At 40.1% G+C, this 19,665-nt stretch overlaps 1 protein-coding gene across 1 annotated transcript in view; it reads right to left on the reverse strand.

Moving 5' to 3' along the window:
• The window catches only part of prkcea (protein kinase C, epsilon a), a 32,428-nt gene extending 12,962 nt beyond the window's left edge, over positions 1 to 19,466 (reverse strand). The window contains exons 1-2 of the mRNA XM_010777656.1: positions 18,354 to 19,466; positions 4,341 to 4,404 (exon numbers count right to left, since the gene is read on the reverse strand). Of these exons, the coding sequence (XP_010775958.1) occupies positions 4,341 to 4,404; positions 18,354 to 18,698 (409 nt within the window). The 5' untranslated portion in view covers positions 18,699 to 19,466. The remainder of the gene's footprint in view (positions 1 to 4,340; positions 4,405 to 18,353) is intronic.
• Between the last annotated feature and the right edge of the window lie 199 nt (positions 19,467 to 19,665).

Below are 19,665 nucleotides of genomic sequence, written 5' to 3' on the forward strand. Positions count from 1 at the left end.
CCCACCACCCACTTTCCTCCCTTCCTCTTCCTCACAAACATCCCACACCTACCAGAGGCCTATGTATGCATACGTGCGTGTGCATGCTATTTATACTTTCATGTGTGGGCACTAAAACGAAGGACAGCATATTAAAATACTCCTCCTCAGTGAGCAGCATCCAACCAGCCGTTCCCTTCCTCTCTGCATCTCCCCGGAAAAAGATAAATGGTTTCCGAGGGTAACCTTAAGACAAGAGAACCACCTCCACTCTCACTCCCACACACACTCCTCTCTCTGCGCTTCTGTCCTAGTTCGCCTTTCTTTCACACTCCCTCCATCTCTCTCCCGGGTCCGTTATAGATGTGGTTACTGCTGAGTTCGGTTACAGACAAGCTGCCTAGGGACTCAGTGTGAGTGTGTGTGTGTGTGTGTGTGTGTGTGTGTGTGTGTGTGTGTGTGTGTGTGTGTGTGTGTGTGTGTGTGTGTGTGTGTTGATGTGAGGAGGGAGACAGCTTAGCAGGCCATTACTGGGATCACTTTGTTTTACATAATACATCATCCATCTGTCCTGGACACACACACACACACACACACACACACACACACACACACACACACACACACACACACACACACACACACACACAAACACACAAACACACACTGACACACACAGGCATGCTGACAAGGAGGCATAACAACAGTTAAGAGTGATCGTCGTGGAGACAGACGTGCTCTGGTTCAGATGAATGACCAACTGGGAGAAGGCCGTCCAATAAACGCACACATATTGACGGAAAGAAGATAGACATTTGACGGAGACATGTAGACGAGCAGCAGGCAGCGGAGACAGAGAAGAGGGAAAGCTGAACTGCAGATGGTAAAACAAAACAAATATGACAGAAATTGAAGAAGAATGAATAATGAATAACAATACAAGCGTGGCAGTAATCCATCTGCTTCCCCAATAATAATTGTAGATACATGTATACAAACATTTAGAATATGGTTAATATTCTAAAGGAATCAAAATACAAGATAACTAGACAAAACAATAGATATTCTGCAATATTCAATTACTGTAAGTTGCAGTCATTTGAGGTATTGTAGCAGCTCCTCAAACAATATTTCAGGATTTAATAAAACAACCTTTTGAATAGGCTGAGGACAGTTTTACTCAAATTTAAGCAGTTGAGATTTTCTTTCTTCATATTTTGGATTTTTCTTATTAGGTTTATAAGACTTTGGATATATCTGAACAAAGTCACCTTAAGATTGAAACACTTTTGGCTTGTTTTGTGACATTAGTTTTGTAAATGCTTTATTATTTTCTTAAAGAGGTTACATTACGTATGGCTTATGACACAGCACTATTAGAGGTTAAATGATGCATGATGGCGTTCATGTAAACCAAAGATTATATGACAAAATAAAAACAAATGTAGGTAAAACTGCCTTAACAATGGGCTGAGGTATAATTTAGTATGTAGATACATAATAAGCATTAAGGGCGATTTGAGAAAATCATGTGTTGATATGTGTTTGTTTCTGACTGTTTTAACTGGAGAATTATTTCACCATTCCTCCTCATACAAAAGTCATTTTGCTTTTGCTCTGTTATTTCTACTGTTAAGAACTTTGAAAACTTGTTTTTAAAGTGGCATAAAGATGACAAGACAAAGATGGTATTATTATAATGTTATGCCAAATTGTAGGAATTTCAATTATGCACTGAATCTGTCATTCATTTCCCCAAAACAGTGCCAAAGCGTTATTTATTTGGATCAAGATATAAAAAGTAGACTTTTAAAAAGTATAGTTTTGTCGTAAAAATAAAATGAATTAAACATTAGTCTTGTCATTAAAAGTCTTCAGTCATGAAGGTTATCTTTTAATCTTGGGGGGATGTGAATAAAATATTTAAAAGGGAAGCGAAAAGGATGAAGAGAAAGAGGGAGAAATCGCAGATGGTGAGATTAGGTCAGATTACTGTTTTGATTTGCTTCCTGAGACCAACAGATGTACAAGGAGAGGAGAGGAGGAAAGAGGAGAGGAACGACTCCTTCCAGCCTCTGAAGCTGCAGAGAGAACAGATTGCACCCAGGGAAAAAAAGGAAAAAGAAATCTGCTAAAAATACCACCTCATCCTCTAGTTCTCACCCTCAAACTCTCCATCCCTCCTATCAGCACACACACACACCATCCCTCCTATATATACACACACACACACATTGTTTTTATCAGCATGCATTAACATCATGAGCACTCATGCCAGCTGAACTCAGGGAGGAAGTTCAGGAGTGGGCGGGGAATGGGTCGTGAGGTCATCACAGAGTACCCAATCATCGATGAGGAGGGCAAGACACTGACGCTTGAGTCTGCACATGGTGTGTGTGTGTGTGTGTGTGTGTGTGTGTGTGTGTGTGTGTGTGTGTGTGTGTGTGTGTGTGTGTGTGTGTGTGTGTGTGTGTGTGTGTGTGTGTGTGTAATCCATGGCTCAATCTCACTCTCTATTTTAAGAATCTACTCCCTCTCTCTCTGCCCTCTACTGCGTTACACTGCTGCAACCTCAGACACACACACACACACACACACACACACACACACACACACACACACACACACACACACACACACACACACACACACACACACACACACACACACACACACACACACACACACACACACACTACACCACACACACACACACACACACACACACACACACACACACACACACACACACACACACACACACACACACACACACACACACACACACACACACACACACACACACACACACACACACACACACACACACATATATATATACATTCTGAATATACATGCACACTTTCACTGGAAGGCAAAGAACAGTTTCTATTTATAACCAGGTGTGAACGTACCCCTTTGCAGGTGAAAACCTCTCTTATCAGGCAGCAGAGTGTATGTGTGCAGAAAAGGTGTGAGAGGGATATATTCTAAATGTTTTCATGGTTAATAAAATCAAACAAATAGAGGACAAGGAAATGGAAAAGAACAGAGTGAAGGAGAAAGTTATTTGAATTCTGTTGAGTAACTTTCAGAGAAAACAGGAAGTTATCTTTCCATCGCTCTCTATGGCCTCTAGGTTTAATGCAGTAAACTGGCAGGATGTGCGCGCACTAAATTATGCTAAACCGGCAAAAACTGTTTGTTTTGGGGCAGCGAAAACAAGGAGTGAACACAATATTAACATATTTATACCCTTTAAGTTGCACATTTACACATCCAGCAGTAACAGAGAGACATTATCATGTTTTGTCCACCTGATGAATATAAGTCTGTCTTACTTTTAGCACCGCCTGAGGTCTCTACCAACGCTTGAGAGGAATATCTGACGGTTTTAGCTGAAAATGTTTCCAATATGTTCACAAGCTTGTCACCTTCTGTGTTTTTCTGCAGTTTAGTAATATAAAGAACATTTGTACAGCTCTTTATATAAACACAGTAGCCTGCTGTAGCCAAAGAATGACACTATGAGACTGGTGACGGCCTAACCACTAAACAATTAGCTAAAACTCACAATAGAGCCGGGAGCTTCAGATATTTCTCTGTAGGATCATACTATGAGCCACTGTTATAAAGTGTTCTTACTTTGTCATTTGATGTGTTGTTATTATTATAAATATATAAATTAAAGCTGCTTTAAGTTCATGGTATAAGACCCAATCTGATAAGTCCTTGGGGATATTATGGAAATACAGAGTAATACAAGGCATGACGTTATTTAATAATATAAAATATACATATATTCTTTTATTCTACCTTACCACCTGCTTGCACCCGATAGACAAACAAAAGTGGGTGTCATATTTAAGCTCGTTTTTTTAATCCTCACCAAAATGTCACCTGTAAAGCAACGCTCTTTCCATCAACAATGGGTCAAATTACTTTGTGTATTGGCAAAGAAGTTCCTTATAGTGACGAACCAAGATCATTTTCACTGAAAGCTCTATGAAGTGTTTTCAGCAGCTTTCCGCTCATACTTCAGGTTTTTTAATGGCTCACAACTTAAATGTTTTGCCTAACCGTAGCAGATAAAGAGCCAGATTATTTCCCCAAGAGTTAAAGCAACCAAACCAGCGCAAAAAAAGGAGCCAATATCAGACTTACTTCTGTCAGGTGCAAAGAAACACATCTTTAAATGAATGCTAATGTTCCCCAGTGCTCTGGGAGTGTAAATAGGCAGACGTTTTCCATATCTACTTTGCTTAAAACTGAACTATCACATACCACCGTGTCTGCATGTGTTTGAAAGTGAGATTCTCTCAGTATTAGTGGAAGAAAAAAAGGTCTTGTGGTGGTTTTACCTTCAGTGGAGGATCCGGACAGATCAATGACCACGTACACCTTCCCCTCCGGCTCCAAATCAATCTGCAACAGACAGAGAGAAACACAATGTAAATCAGTGAGAAGTAACCCAGCTGAACAGAGAGTGCAGCAGGGGGCTTTCCTCCAGCACAAACAAACACAAGAGGTCATTATCTTCAATACCATTACACTCATCCCCACCACTCACTGTCAGAAACTTCATTACTATTTTCATTTCTATCCTTAACATCATCACTGTAAAGCCCATTAAATGTATCTGATATTTGCAACTGATATTTTTAGATAAATGACTTCTTATAAGAGGGCTTTACACCTGGTGTTTTCAAGCATTCTTGACTGGAACCTGCCCTTTTGATCTGATCTCGATGCGAAACGTTAGGTAGGTGGAGCTGGAAGACTTAACAATATGACTTGCTGCTGAAGCGGTTCAACTTGTTTTATTTTGCTGATGAAGGGTTTGTCTTGCTTCAGGAAGCAGAAAGAAGCAATGTTAGGCGGCTTACAGGGGCACCAATGATAGATGGCAAGCGAACCAACATTTATCAGATGTCTCTCCGGTCAAATTGACACACATGTCCATTTTTACCCCCTGCAAGTCCAAAATAAGCTGTGGAGGAATAGACACAAAGTGTGTTGTTATATAGATTTAATGAATCATTTTACTCTTGATGTGATTTACCTGGGGCAATTGTGTTTTTGATATACATGTAGAGAGAAAATGTAAGTTATGTAATAGTCAATGCTTTGGAAGCATACAATTGAATTGACCTTTTCTGAATCAGAACCGGCCAGAAACTTCTAAATAAATGGTGAATCTCTAGTGTAACATGCTTGGTGTATCTTTTAATAAGAATGCTGTCTGTTCAATTAAATCATATTTTGATTGAAGCCACAGACACTCATCTATAGAGAGGGACCTACAGTAGGATAGAGGCCGGGTCTGATGGTTGAAAGAATACAGAGCTAACATTGGCCCTTTGTTCAAACCCACCTTTTAAATATTGAAAGCAGACAACAAAACAAATCATTTAGAATTCAATAAGTATTATTTAAAGTATGAGGTCTTATCTTTAGAAAGTGGAATATGAGTATGTCAATTAAACTGATAAAGCCACAGCTGATTTAGTGTATGTTGCAGTCATTTTCTTACAGATTAATCAAGTGTAACATTAACTTTCTGCTGTTATCATTGTGGATATGGTGAACATATTAAACAGCAGCAATAAAACAAGTTAAGGGTTGTAAAATACAATGAAAAATAGTAAATAAATATAAAAATATCATATTCCCAACAGTCAAAGCAGCTTTTTAGACAAAATGTCATTGTGCTGAGACGAGTTTGCAGCCAACACATTTGCTGCTTTTTTTTTAGATCACCAGCGAGCCCAGTCCTCTCTGTCAGCCGACTGTAAAATGGTAAGAATTGATTTTTTGTGTGTTATACTCATGGGGGTGTTCAGAGTAGCCAACAACAACAAAGACTAGTTGTTGGAGGATGACTAAGGAGGGAATACCTGCGTTATAATCCAATATTCCTCATTAAACATGGCATTAATGACCAATTAATGAAAGCAAATGAAGTCACCATATTTATGTGTGTCAATTATTAAAGTTTAGCAAACATAATAAATTACCCGTTGGAATGAGTTCTGTGTGTTTGAGCAGGTGCCATCGAAAATAAATAAATGTTCCTGCTCAGACATTTCGAGATAAGCAAACATTCAATCTGTATACGCACAAGACTTATTCAACAAACAATGACATCACCCTCCCTTCAATACACAAGTACAGAGATTAGATAGAGTGCAACAGAGAGCGCTGGAGAGACATACGACACAGGAGGAGAGAGTGCAAGAGAGAGTGAGAAAGAGAGGTTTAAATCCTTCGTTAAGCTCTGGGACAGCAGCAGATCCTCTTATGCAACGGACACACACAGGAAGCCGCACACACACATACATGTCCGTGCATTGCTGAGTATGAGACACAAACTCCGCATAGGAACTATAACAATAGAATATAAATACTTATCGTCTACACAGTAAATCTGTATGCAAAAAAAACTACTGAAACACATAATATCAAATCAATTACATATGAAAGCCATACACAACATAAGTCACATTTAAAGGAGTCACAGGTATATGGTGAGATCAAGGTGTAATACATATATTTAAAGTGTTGTATCAAGCCAGCTTTAAATGTTTTAACTGGCAGTTCTTACTGATCGAGATATTTGGATGTTTTTCCATCACACGGGCGATTTTGTACCTTAGCCCTGAGGCAGAAGCTGAAAGTGGTGATTTAGAGGACGGCTGTGGCCATGTTATATCACGCACACTGCATACAGCTCATGTAGACAAAGCAGCAAAGACACAAACTCATAGGAGAGGAATTAAGATCAGCACAACTTGGGAATCATCTGGTAGATCATATTGCATTCAGCAGTTATCTCTAAAACACTGACTATCTGCTGGTTGAGAAAAACATTATCCTGAATGTGAAATTACAGTAATCTTTTGATTGAATACTTGTGTGTCCCTGAAAAACATCAAGGACTGATTGAAATGCAGCACAGCAACAGGGGATTCAAAATTACATTACATAACATTACATGTCATTTTTTTATCCAAAGCGACATACATTCAGTACTGTGGGCAATCCCCACAGGAGCAATTTGGGGTGAAGTGTCTCAGGGACACAACGACATGCTGACTGCAGTGGGACTCGAACTTGCTACCCCCTGATTCGAAGTCCAACTCTATCCACTGAGCCACAGCCGCCCTGACTGTGGTGTGCTACACAAAGTACAATATATTTGTATTTGAAATCATCACTTTGAGCTTGATATAGCTAAATATAGTCGAAGAAAGAGTATATAGCACATATAAGCATAAGCGCTGTATCAACCTTTTGTTGCATGTATAAAACATGACAGCATGGGATTCGTGACCTATAAATGCCGTTGCATTCTTGATGTCTACCCTTGAAAATGATGTGCTAATCCCCAAATGCAACCTCTTGCATAAAAGTGCATCTCAGCGGGGATTTCAGCTGAAAGATAGACTCAGAGTGATTTGGCACAGAGTGGAGCAAATGGACAACACCATCATTGATTTAGAGCTCGGGATCCCGCGGTGGCATGCCAGCCAATAACTGAACTGTTCTCACATCACTCGTGTCTGGGCAACAGGCCGGTGTGGGGCCTTCAAGCTTGTATTTTCTATCCAAATCAATAACTACTACTCCACAGATAGGTGTATTAGGAGTTGTATTAGGCCTTGCCAGAGTTCAATTTAAATTTTTGGCAGAATGGGATATTTTCTACTGCATTTACAGGCTGTTGAAGTGTAATTGATTTCAGAAATGTAATATGAAATAAATCTATGTGACAAATATCTGATACTGATTTTAGCTATGCAGATATTTCTATGAAAACCGTTCTACTACAGTATAACTATGTATCCTAGCAACAGACAGTCCTACGGTTGCACTGCTGCCTTGTTTTGGTTGGGAGCTAGTCAAATACTGTAGCTCATAACAGAACTGCTCAAAAGTAAAGTACAAGCGTACAAGGGAGTGTTCGATTAATTAGAAACGGCTGGTACCTATTTATTTGTATTATTTAACATTTAATTGTAAGAGGAACTGGCTAAATCTACAGGAGAAAATTGAAGTATTTTGTGGTAAAAAACTAGAAGAGTGCTGCTGTCAAACTTTAAAGAATACTTACTAACATAAATTACAACTATAGAGACAGGGTGGCTTCTCATTAGCATCTCAACATGGTGGTTTACACCATCTAAAGAACTGAAACTTATAGAAGAAGAAGCACAGGGAGTGCTAGTTTCCCTAATGATGGTTTCTTTCCATGTTTGTGTCTTGAAAAGCCGAACCAGTGAGCCAAAATTCAATATAAACTGTTATTTTACTGGCCACCTCAATTGAAACCTGTTTCAGTTGTTCTGGTTCCAGCATAGTACGTTCTGGCTCAATGGCCCCATCGTTAATGTTATAAGTCACACCTGTGCTGTTCCTGCTCTGACAAGTCACCATGTCTGCCGTGAGAAAGCTCTACGGTCTCAGATTTCTGAGATTGTAAGCTCATCTGTCTCTGTTTGATCAGTCACAAACGATTTAACTACATAAACCCAACCCTTCAGCCGGTAATTCAGGATAAAGCAAACACTAATACACATGTAGTATTTTTGAATGAACCTCCCTCAGGCATTTTAACGAAATAAAGTCAACAATGGGTTGTACTGGGGCATCAATTAGTTTAATTATAGGATGAGATAATACGATTTTAAAAGTTGAATAATTACTAGTTGGGCAATGTGACATTACATTGCTATTCCGTATTGCTGCACTTGACTATTTATTAATAATAAATCAAATGACTGTTATAACTGATATGCAAAAGGAAGCTTTTTGTGATGAACCAGAAGAATCATAACTTGACTCTTCAGTTCCCCTCAGCTATGCCCAGCGTTTTAGCACCTTTTAACTCATGTTTTGTTTTTCCCCCTTTTCTGCTATTGTACGTTTTTTTTTGTGAAAAAGCACTAAAACGCATTGTACCCTGCCTGCCCTGAACCAGACAGATACAACTGGTTAGGTTAATGCTGCATTTAGCAGCTAACGAGCCAGATATTTCTTCATAAGTTGGTGGAGACCAAAAACAGATCAAGTGAATATTTGACTTATATTCATCAATTGATAATGTTTCTGGATAAGTAAATGAAAGTCAACTGTTGGCTTACAGTTGGCTGGCAACTTTGGACAACATTGGTGATAATATTTGATTGAAATAGCATTGATGTGACGAAAAACCTTCATTTGTAAGGTTTATAATTCCACAGAAAACCCACCACTGACTTGGTAAGTTATAATATGTACAATAAACTGTTTTACAATGAGACACCATTTCCCAGAGACCAAAGACCAAAATCGATCTAATTTAAAATGACATAAAACTGAGAAGCTAGTTTGATAAGTGGCTAAAAAACAATATCTGATCCTTAATATTATGGATATACTATATGCTCTATCACTGAATAATGGATTAAATGTCTTATAGTATTAGACATTACGTTACATTGCATTTAGCGGACGCTTTAATCCAAAGCGACTTACAATAAGTGCATTCGACCAAGAAGATACAAACTTGAAGAAAACAGAATCATATAATTACATCAGGTTTCATAGAGCCAAACATTTCAAGTGCTACTCAACTGGCTTTAGATAAGCCAGTCCTTTATTAGTATATAAGTGCTTTGTTAGTAATGTTATTTCTCGAAGTGGAGTCGAAAGAGATGAGTTTTCAGTCTGCGCCAGAAGATGTGTAGGCTATCTGCTGTCCTGATGTCAATCGGGAGCTCATTCCACCATTTTGGAGCCAGGATAGCAAACCTAGCAATAACAGAATGACAACGATAGAAGATTGTATCCAAATCAGCACCCTTAAATGAAGTATAACGTGACTTGGATTCAACCTGCTGAACAGACACACACATGCACTTTCCCCGCCCAGACAACAAAAAGATGGGAGGAGAGAAAGCTGCAGCATTTAGTTCACCTCATTAATCCAGTTAGTCCAATTAGGACACTGTAACAGCCAGAGAGACTGATCACTTCACAAACAATCTCTCACAAACACATACTGGAAGCTGAGTGTGCTTGAGGATTTTAAAATGGACTTCGAAGGGAGGTTAGCATTAAACACACATACAGGCTTAACTGTCTTGTGTTGGTCACATCATCACACGTTCAAACACACACACACACACACACACACACACACACACACACACACACACACACACACACACACACACACACACACACACACACACACACACACACACACCATATGCAGCAGCACAGAGAAGCACTCAACCAAGCAGACAGGGCACTCAAAGCTTGCATTATATCAATACTGTGGAGCTAACCCCCTCCCACTCTCCGTCCAGCCAGCTCGCTATCTCTGTCCAAGCAGACAGCTCTCTCTGTCTCTCTCCCAGGAGCGTTTAGTCTCAGTGACAGCCTCCCACATCCATCTGTCAAATAACACATTTCGGCTTTGAGAGAGCTCGACCACATTCACACAAAAAAACGGTGTGTTTGTGTTTGCCCTTCTTTCGATAACTCAGCAGTGCGCAAGCGTGTCGGCCTGCACACACACACACACACACACACACACACACACACACACACACACACACACACACACACACACACACACACACACAGGAGGCCCATGCTGAGTGAGACAGCATGAGAGTCATGCATCTTTAATGTAACATCACAGACAGCTAATAATGTAAGAGGAGCTGAGCTGGGAGGTGGGAGTAAAGGGGGGAGAATGGGGGAGATTCCACAAAGGCCTCCCTCCTTCTGTGAGTGACTGGTCCAACGATCCAGTAGCTGGACAGAAGGATAATTTGATTTAGGAGAATGGACTTTCCCGATGAAATCACGCTGTCTGTGCTCAGACGTCTTAGAGCTCACACACATCCAACACGAGTGTGTGATATCCAGATGGACTGGCAGACGGCTTGTTGAGTAGCCTCTGTGGATCAGACAGTCGACGTTTTTTGAATCGTCTAAATGAAAATATTCCTCCTGAAGACTCAAGTGGTAGGAGAAATCCCTGTTTCTAAGCATACAGTGAACCAATTGCAATACTTTTTATAATAAATTAATCTCTAGGGCTGAGGTGTGATGATCGAACAACCTGAATCAAAGCATAATGATCAACAATCATTATCTCGATGAAAACTGATGACATTACATCATCAGATATGCTTTTATTTAGCAGAATCCCATGGCACATTTTTTTTTTTCCAGGCGCACCTCTTGCTAAAAATTCAAACAGTACTAGCGGTGTTAACAAGCGGTGCGAGTGGTGTCATGTGACGAGAGTGCGGTCAATCCAGAGAGAGAGACCGAGGGTGTGTGTGACAGTGAGTAGCAGTAACATTATACTTTAGCTGTGTGTTTCAGTGAGGTGTGTGTATAGTTTCTTTGTTGGGGGATAATTGCTACAACTCCTCAAGACTCAAGCAACGATCCCGTACTTTTCGTTAGCGACAACTCCATGGATAACATCTCATCTTATTCATAAATGTATCTTTCTGGACATTTAAAAATAGACACACTCATGGGGTCACACCTGCTGTCACAAAACTCTCAAATATCCTCCCATTTCTACCCTTCCACATGCATTAAACATCCACACACACTTCTGCCCACTGATGCCAAACCAGGTCAACCTGTGTTTGTGTGTGTGTGTGTGTGTGTGTGTGTGTGTGTGTGTGTGTGTGTGTGTGTGTGTGTGTGTGTGTGTGTGTGTGTGTGTGTGTGTGTGTGTGTGTGTGTTTGTGTGTACTGTCACAGTGGCAACAGTGCATCTTAAATCCAGTGTGTCCTACTTAACCAGCAGGTCAGTGAGGGGTGGAGCTTGTGATGTCATGCGACCTGCCATGCTAAGGGAAAAAGAGAGAGGGCTGATGACAATATGGCTGTGACCTCAATGAGCAGGGACATGTCTTGGGAGAGGATGGCAACTCACTGCCACCACTCACACAAAGGTACAATGGTAAAATGCCGTAATGGATGACATTATTAACTTTCCATGCCAAAAATAAGGTAAAGTCTCTTTGAAATGAGAAAGTGGTTAAGTTCATCCACCCATATTGGCCAAAAGCTTTGAGACTGTAGCTGGTGGGCTAACAACAGCTAATACACTAGCAATCCGGTATTTAACTTAATAAAAGCTAGTCAGTCACAATATTTTCGCGGTACTTACTAGTACTTTAAAAAAAGCTTTGAGTTCATTATTGACAGACGTAACTGGACAATGAGCTCAGTATATACAAAGAAACAGTCATACCATTGTCTACCATCTCATTACGGCCTGCAGAGCAAAACTCTATTGTGTAGCAGTTTATACTCTGACAAGCTCAATCACAAAGCTGTAAGATATGCTACTTTCTTCCAAAGATGAACTTGATGCAAAAAGTTTGTGCATTTTTACTCCGCACCCCTGAAATTAACGTCGTGTCATACTGTCATATTGCAGCCAATGGGGGAAAAAATCATGTCAACTTCCTGGATATATTCAGAGTCAGGATTTTTGATAGCAACAATATCTAACGCAAAGAAAAACGACGTAGGTGTCAAGAAATATTGGGAGAAGTGCTGCAAAGCGATTAACACAGATTTTGCTATTTTCTTTAAGGGGCGTTAAACTTTTTTATTCTGTCACTTATTAACACATCTCAAAGATTGAAATAAAAATATAGGCCTCAGATCTGCAATGACAACTGGAAGGCTTTCACTGTAGGCTCAGACAATTACATTAAAACATTGAACAGTTTGAACCGTTTTTAAATAGCAATGGTGACTGGTCTCTTCTTGTAGACCTTCATTTATTAATCCTGGCGGCTGTAAGTATGAGCATGTGAGTGTGTGTTGATGCCAAGATTCAAACAGGCTGGCTGACATCTGACGTGGTCCGTGTCCCGGTGAGGAAACGTTACACTGTGAAGTCATCTTGTCTTAGAAGCTCCTGGCAGCCTCCAGCTTGATATGTACATGTACACACCGCCTATTTCCTCACCTCCTCTTCTACTTTCTCTCCTTCATCACCATTTTCCTGCTATTATATATCTGTGTTTTACTTGGTTGAAGACTTTTACACTTTTTTAAAGCTACCTGGAATAGTTTTAATGGTTTTTAAACCAGAAATAGAGAAGAAAACAGCCAGTTTTCAATTGTATCAGCTAATAATAATGTATTAATTGAACCAAAATGTTTAGTATATTATAACACTAATCCTGTTTTGAGGTAGCATTCAGCATACACTTTGCAGTTGTGTGATAAAAGTCCAACTACAATGCTGGAGAAATGTAATGTTTCTGTGAAAAATCATAATTGTAGATAAATAATTGTCTACTTTGTGTTATCACGACAATAAAAGTGAATGACTAGATAATAAATAGCTAACAAGCTTTCAAAATGTTTTTATCCTGCTATTTAACACATTCAAATGTATCTCTGGGAAATCTTGATAGTAGAGATAGCAACAAGTATGTGTTGTATATAAGACATACCAGTATTATATTTGTATTACTCAGATGCACGTATCAGAATAAACAGCAGATGATATGGGAAGAGGGATACTTATTCTTGTATCATGGTGTATGGTTGGGAAGATTTTCGAATAGAATTTGGTCCACAGTGTGGAGGTGATTCAGTTGCTAACAGAAAATTAAAACAACAATAATGTAAACGTTTTAAGAGTAGGAGCAACAAACCTAATAACAGTTCTGTCCCAAAGATGTCATGCTTTAATTTTATATAAAATATAATTTCACTTCCCCTCATTTTTAAGATCATATCCTATGAAAAACTATAAAAATAAATGTTTGCCAAGATAACTTAATTGTGGATTTTTCATGCTATATATATATTTATTTATTTATTTAACACACAATAGTTCACATCCCTATTTGGTCATAATACCACATTTAAGTAATTGGCTGCATTGTGAACGTAAGCTTGTATATACAGCTGTGACAGCGGCCATAACCTTTTTATCTAAACAGCTTGTTTTGAAATGAAAAGTAAAATCAACAATAGTGTAATCATCCTTTGCATCTCTGCCACAGCCATACCATAGTTACCTCAGGAATGCACACGCTGGGTTTTGTTTACAGCGGTATGCGGCTCACCTCTAGCCTAGCCGATGAAAGGCAATCTTATTTATATAAAACATTTCACTACAAGTGAAGTTAATGTGCTTTTTACGAAAGGTGGCGTACATACTACAGCTAGTGTGTGGATTAATGGCATAACTTACATAGTAGGTGTGTTGTGTGAGGGCTAGAGGGGTTGTAGCCCCACATGGAAGTGAAAGCAGTGCTCTGTTCATTTCAATGTGAAAGAGCAATACAATTGTTCTGTCACTTACATTAATAAATAATTGTAATAATCATGATCAAAATACTAATAATGATAATTTTGGCCACAATGGTGCAAAATAATGTGTATTGAGTGACATAAAATGTAGTTATTTTTCATTTTGTTGTAGCTAGATTCGAATTAAATGCTATTTGAAAGTGCCACTTTGAAAGTCATGGAAACGTTTGGATAATGAAAAGATGTGCAAGTAAAGTTTTGATATAGTAAGAGGTAAATAATTCCAGTATAATGGTAACTATTCTATAATCCCTATATTTAATATAGATACACATTAGTGCTGGGGTTAGACCTGGGCATCATGAAAAGCTCTAGAGTTATTAAAAAAGTCAATATACCGGTGTGAAAGGTATGGAAAGGGATTTCAAAATATCACAAAAAATATTGTGTATTGCAATATGGCATTAAAATATCTAGATATTACATTTAGGCCATAAAGCCAAGCCCTACATGCAGCACAAAGAATCCAACTTTAAATGCCATGATTTGTTTTTTAAAAGTCTGCTTTCTCAAAAAACTAAAACAAAGCACTTTTCTACTCCGTTTTCCCTCTTCTTACCCCTACCCATCTCCCCCAACTCTCACCCACCCATCTCGCTTTCGCTAGTGTTTCTGTGGGTGAGAGGCAGTCACCAAGGGGACGGGCTGTCATTGTCGCCATGGGGATGGGCTCCACGGAGCATCTCAATTACTGAATGGGACAATTAATAAGCATCAAAGCCTGGTTAATATTTCACCGGCGGCACAGAGCGGCAGCCTGGCCCACAGCGCTCGGGTCCACAGGAGAAGATGTATCATGGAGATGTGGTGGAAGACAAAAGAGAGCAGGAAGCAGAGTGCTGAGACGAGAGGGAGGCTCAGATGAGTGAAGCAGCAGAAGGGCAGAGGAAGTGAGAAAGATGGAGCTGAGGCACACAAGCTACGGTGTTCATCTTAAAGGCAGGAAGTGTGTTATCTAATATGAGTTTATGGCATCATACCGAGGAATTGTATTCTATTTTTCAAAACATGTATCACTAACAATACATTTGGTGCAATACGGACCACATTCCTTTCTTAGTTCTAGTGTGGTTTTGTGTGTATATATTTGTTCTTCATATTTTTTATATACATTTCCTACATATTTATATAATTGTATTTTAGTATTACAATGTATAATAATATTTGTATACTATTCGTTGTATTTCTTTTGTACATTTGTTAGCTCACATTCAATTAATAGGGCTGGTATGTGTCTATTCATGACTATCTACACATTAGTATTACCTGGATTATTTATACAACAGGTCTTTCATTTTGAAAATGACCCTAATAACTAGTAAGACTCTTACTGATCAATTCATACATTTCATATACATGCAACTTATGTATGTAGGTGTACATAGCCCTAAAGTCCCGTGAGAGGGACACTGGGTGGTAAAAGCTTAAAAATGTTCGATGCCAGCAATGGTCTCTTTTTATCTTCCAATCTTATTTTGACACAAATAATTAAAATAATTAGGAGAAAAACTATACGACTCAGACAACCGAATACCTTTTGTCTTATGTTTTCCACCGTTTTTCAGTTGAGTCTTAACTTAACATCTGTCCCCGGAGAGTACCGAAGAGTGAATGGCATTAGGATCATCAGGAGGGAGCCGATGAAACAGGAAGAGGGGGGTGAAAGGACGATGAGAGGGGAATCTCTGTTTGAGAGGGGAGGACGAGGAACAGAAGTAATGGAGTAATGAAGGGAGGACACAGGGGATGTGGGAGGGGCTATGTCGCTGTGAGGCAGATGTATTGGCGAGCCGTCAGCTGATCAATGGGATGTGGTCAATCACCAGAGTTATCCATATGCTCTGACCTTACTCTGATGGCGGAGAGAGAGTGTGCGTGTATGTCTATTTATATGCCAATGTATACCAATAGAGCATTACATAACTTGAAATCAATTTAAGCCCTCCTAATGATCCATATTGTCTATACTTATTCATTATAATAGCGTATTCACTTTACACAGTATTGCAGAATGTAAATATGCTACCCAAGGAATCAAATGTGAAATTGATGATTAAAATTACGTCATGGTTATCTAGCGGAGAAAGAAACTAATACTTTTCAACAAAGAATGTGTTGAAAACATTCAATTTTGACAAAAATAAATAGCAATAATGCAGATCTGTAATAAGTACAGCTATGCAAAGACTATTAGTTTGCATAAACATCAACAAATTGGCTGCCTGAAAAAAGGAACAACTAACTTTGGTAAAAATAGTTGTGAATGTATTTTGTAGGTATTGAGCTAAAAGCAAAACAAAAAATTAAGTTGTTTAAATTGCGTGTCCTCAGCTCCCAGAATGCTTTTCCTTCATCAGCCTTTCTTCTAACCTAAAGCGAGACGAAATAACAACAAAGTGTAGAAGTGGAACAAGATCACATGTTTAACTGGAAACAAATCTGGCAGACCCCAAACAAACAGCTCTTTATCTCCCTTACATACAGATCTACAGTTCAACATCACAGTCCCCGATGCAAACGAGATAACTGACAAGAAACCGTAATAATTCAAAAATAATTTCCCCCTCTAGAGAGCGAGCTGCAAATTATAAGTAATGTAAACCCAAAGTAACTCCGCCATAGCTCCGCAGAGGAAAAATTGGACTATGACTTTGTCTAAGACTGAACTAGTTTCTGCTGAACCACCAGGCACTGTCTGAGCTCAGAGACACACATACAGTCAACTAACACACTGCTGCTCTGCCAAAGAAAGTGCCAAGAGAAATCCGACAAAGATTTAAGAGACATCTTTGATTAAAGGTAACGTCTTTGATTAAAGGTAACGATAAGTCAACCAAACGATCAGTGGATTGACAACTCTTTTTATTATTGTTTAATTCAAAGGTAATTGTCATGCAATAATGGCAGGAAATGCTGCTTTTATATGTAATATGTTAAAATATTATTTGGAGGTTTGTTACTTTCCAAACACCTCAATTGAAGATATCACCTTCTGATAAACCAGAATGTTCACTATTCTGTTGACATTTTATACACCAGATAAATAATCAATGAATCTTTAAAATAATCAACAGATGATTTGTTTATTAGTATTATTATTAGTTCCATGCAGTGGAGTAGCTGTCCTGCCCTACATTTGGGGAAAAGACAGTAATGGTATCTTTGATCAGTAATCTGTAGACCTGAGATGAAGGATCAGTATATTTACCGGAAAAGAAAAAAGTTAGATCAGTGCAGCAGCCCCCCCCCCCCAAGAAAAGGTGCTCTCTGGCCTAGAGTAGTTATTCTAGGAGGCTCTGGTGAAGGGGTGTGTGTAGATGAATGTGTTTTGTGAAGCAGCAAATGAACAAAGTAGACAATTTACTGGATGAATAGGTTATAGAACTTGGTTTTGGATGATGAAAACGTGTGAATCCTGTGGCGAAAGGGCCACACAGCAAACTGTAGCCTACAGTTTGCATTTTCTGCCCGATGCCTTCAAGTAACCACAAGCACCACATCACATGTGCAATGCAAACAAAATCATTCATGTTTTGGAGAATATGAAGGTTTTTTAAACTGCGGCTCCTGTAGGTTGAGGGCCTGGGGTCTGTTATCAAGGGGTGTCCTTGCCTAAAGAAATTCTGATCGACTTCTACTCATATGACTATGTAGCCAAATTCAATTGTATATTCAAACGTCAGATGAGTATACTTGAGGTTCACCACAAATGAACATACAAAAGCAATATTTTAATTATTGTGTTCACCAGAGATGTGCTAATAAGTGTTTTGAAATAAATAATTCAGCATGAAAAATGCATTCGGAAATGATTAATTGTTTAAAGAGATAGAATCGACTAAGACCAAATGAATGATAGGGGATGTAAAGTAGGCAGACCTACAGTTATCAAATGTGGTTTCACCTAAACAAGCACACATTTACCTACATGCAAACCTGTGGCTTTCGGAACCCTGAAGACTACTTCAGCAATGCTCTGTGGGTAACTGAGTCAAACATCTAACACATACCCAGTCCTCGTAGTGCCTAGTCCCGTTCTGCAGCAGGTCTTCCAACTGGATGGTGCAATTGGCCACAAAGTCATCATATCCGATGGGTGCATCATGGAAGACAGACAGCTCCAGACTCCTTCCCTCACGGACCTCAGTGCAAAACTCCTGGTGCCAGGCGGGGCTGTTGGTCTTGGTCCTAGTGGTGGTCTGGCCCAGCCGGGTATGGTCCAGATTCAGGGCCAGGTATGGGTCCAGCAGGAAGGAGCCACTCTTCCCTACAGCGTGACGCAGGGCCCAAGGTGTGGGCTTCAGATCAACTGCCTCACACACTCGCACCTTCAACAGGCCACTGAAGACAGGCATGGCTGCTGGGATGTGTGTGTGCGTAGGTTATATATAAGAGGATGCGTGTGCGTGTGTTCAGGCTAGTGTGCCTGTTCCTTTACACAGTGTTTCCTTCCAATAAGCGGGGTCACTGCACAGTCCTGCTACATCCCATAATGCCGCTGGTTCCTTGGACTCTCACTCTAGTCCAGCCACATCCCAGACCTGTTTTATCCACACACAAACACTTACAGTCCAGCTGATCTCTAATGGGCTGAATAACGCAGTAACAACGCAGACACACACCCTTCAGAGGTCGCTTGCTGAACACTCTCCCACCCGAGCAGCTGCCTTGTTTGTTTATGGTCGGTCCCGTGCGCCACACAAGATTCACAGCGGAAACAGGCCGAGATATAAAACGACAGAAAGGGCGAATGTGGGTTAACGAGCTCCGGTTGGGTTCACGTGAAGCCCCCGAGCGTGCCCACGGTCCGTGTGTCTCTCCCGGGTCAGGGTGGGAGAGAGCGCGAGCAGCCGCGCCTAGCCATCCGGGATTGGTGCTCCGTCCTCCAGCCCCTCGTTCGCTCTTCTCTGGGATAATCTCCTTGCTTCGAGCTGACGGTACCGCGATATTTGCGCGTACTCTCGGAAAACAATGCCTTATTGCCCCCTCAATGCAGTATTTTTCTGGCTCACGAGCACCCCAAATACATCACGGTGCTCTGCTCGCGTTCGTTTTTTCCTCTCTTCAGTGCCTGCGCGCGCCCCCTGTTTCCCGTCGCCTCTCTCTCATGAATCCGTGAGTGAGCGCGAACTGCAGGAAATGCGCAAAACGCGTCACCCACGCTGCCGGGCTCTTGCGCCGGATAAGAGGAAAAGAGAGAGAGAGAGAGAGAGAGAGAGAGAGAGTGTGTGTGTGTGTGTGTGTGTGTGTGTGTGTGTGTGTGTGTGTGTGTGTGTGTGTGTGTGTGTGTGAGAGAGAGAGAGAGAGAGAGAGAGAGAGAGA

This window comes from Notothenia coriiceps, unplaced genomic scaffold, assembly GCF_000735185.1.
Source record: "Notothenia coriiceps isolate Sejong01 unplaced genomic scaffold, NC01 NC01_scaffold00018425, whole genome shotgun sequence".
NCBI lineage: Eukaryota > Metazoa > Chordata > Actinopteri > Perciformes > Nototheniidae > Notothenia > Notothenia coriiceps.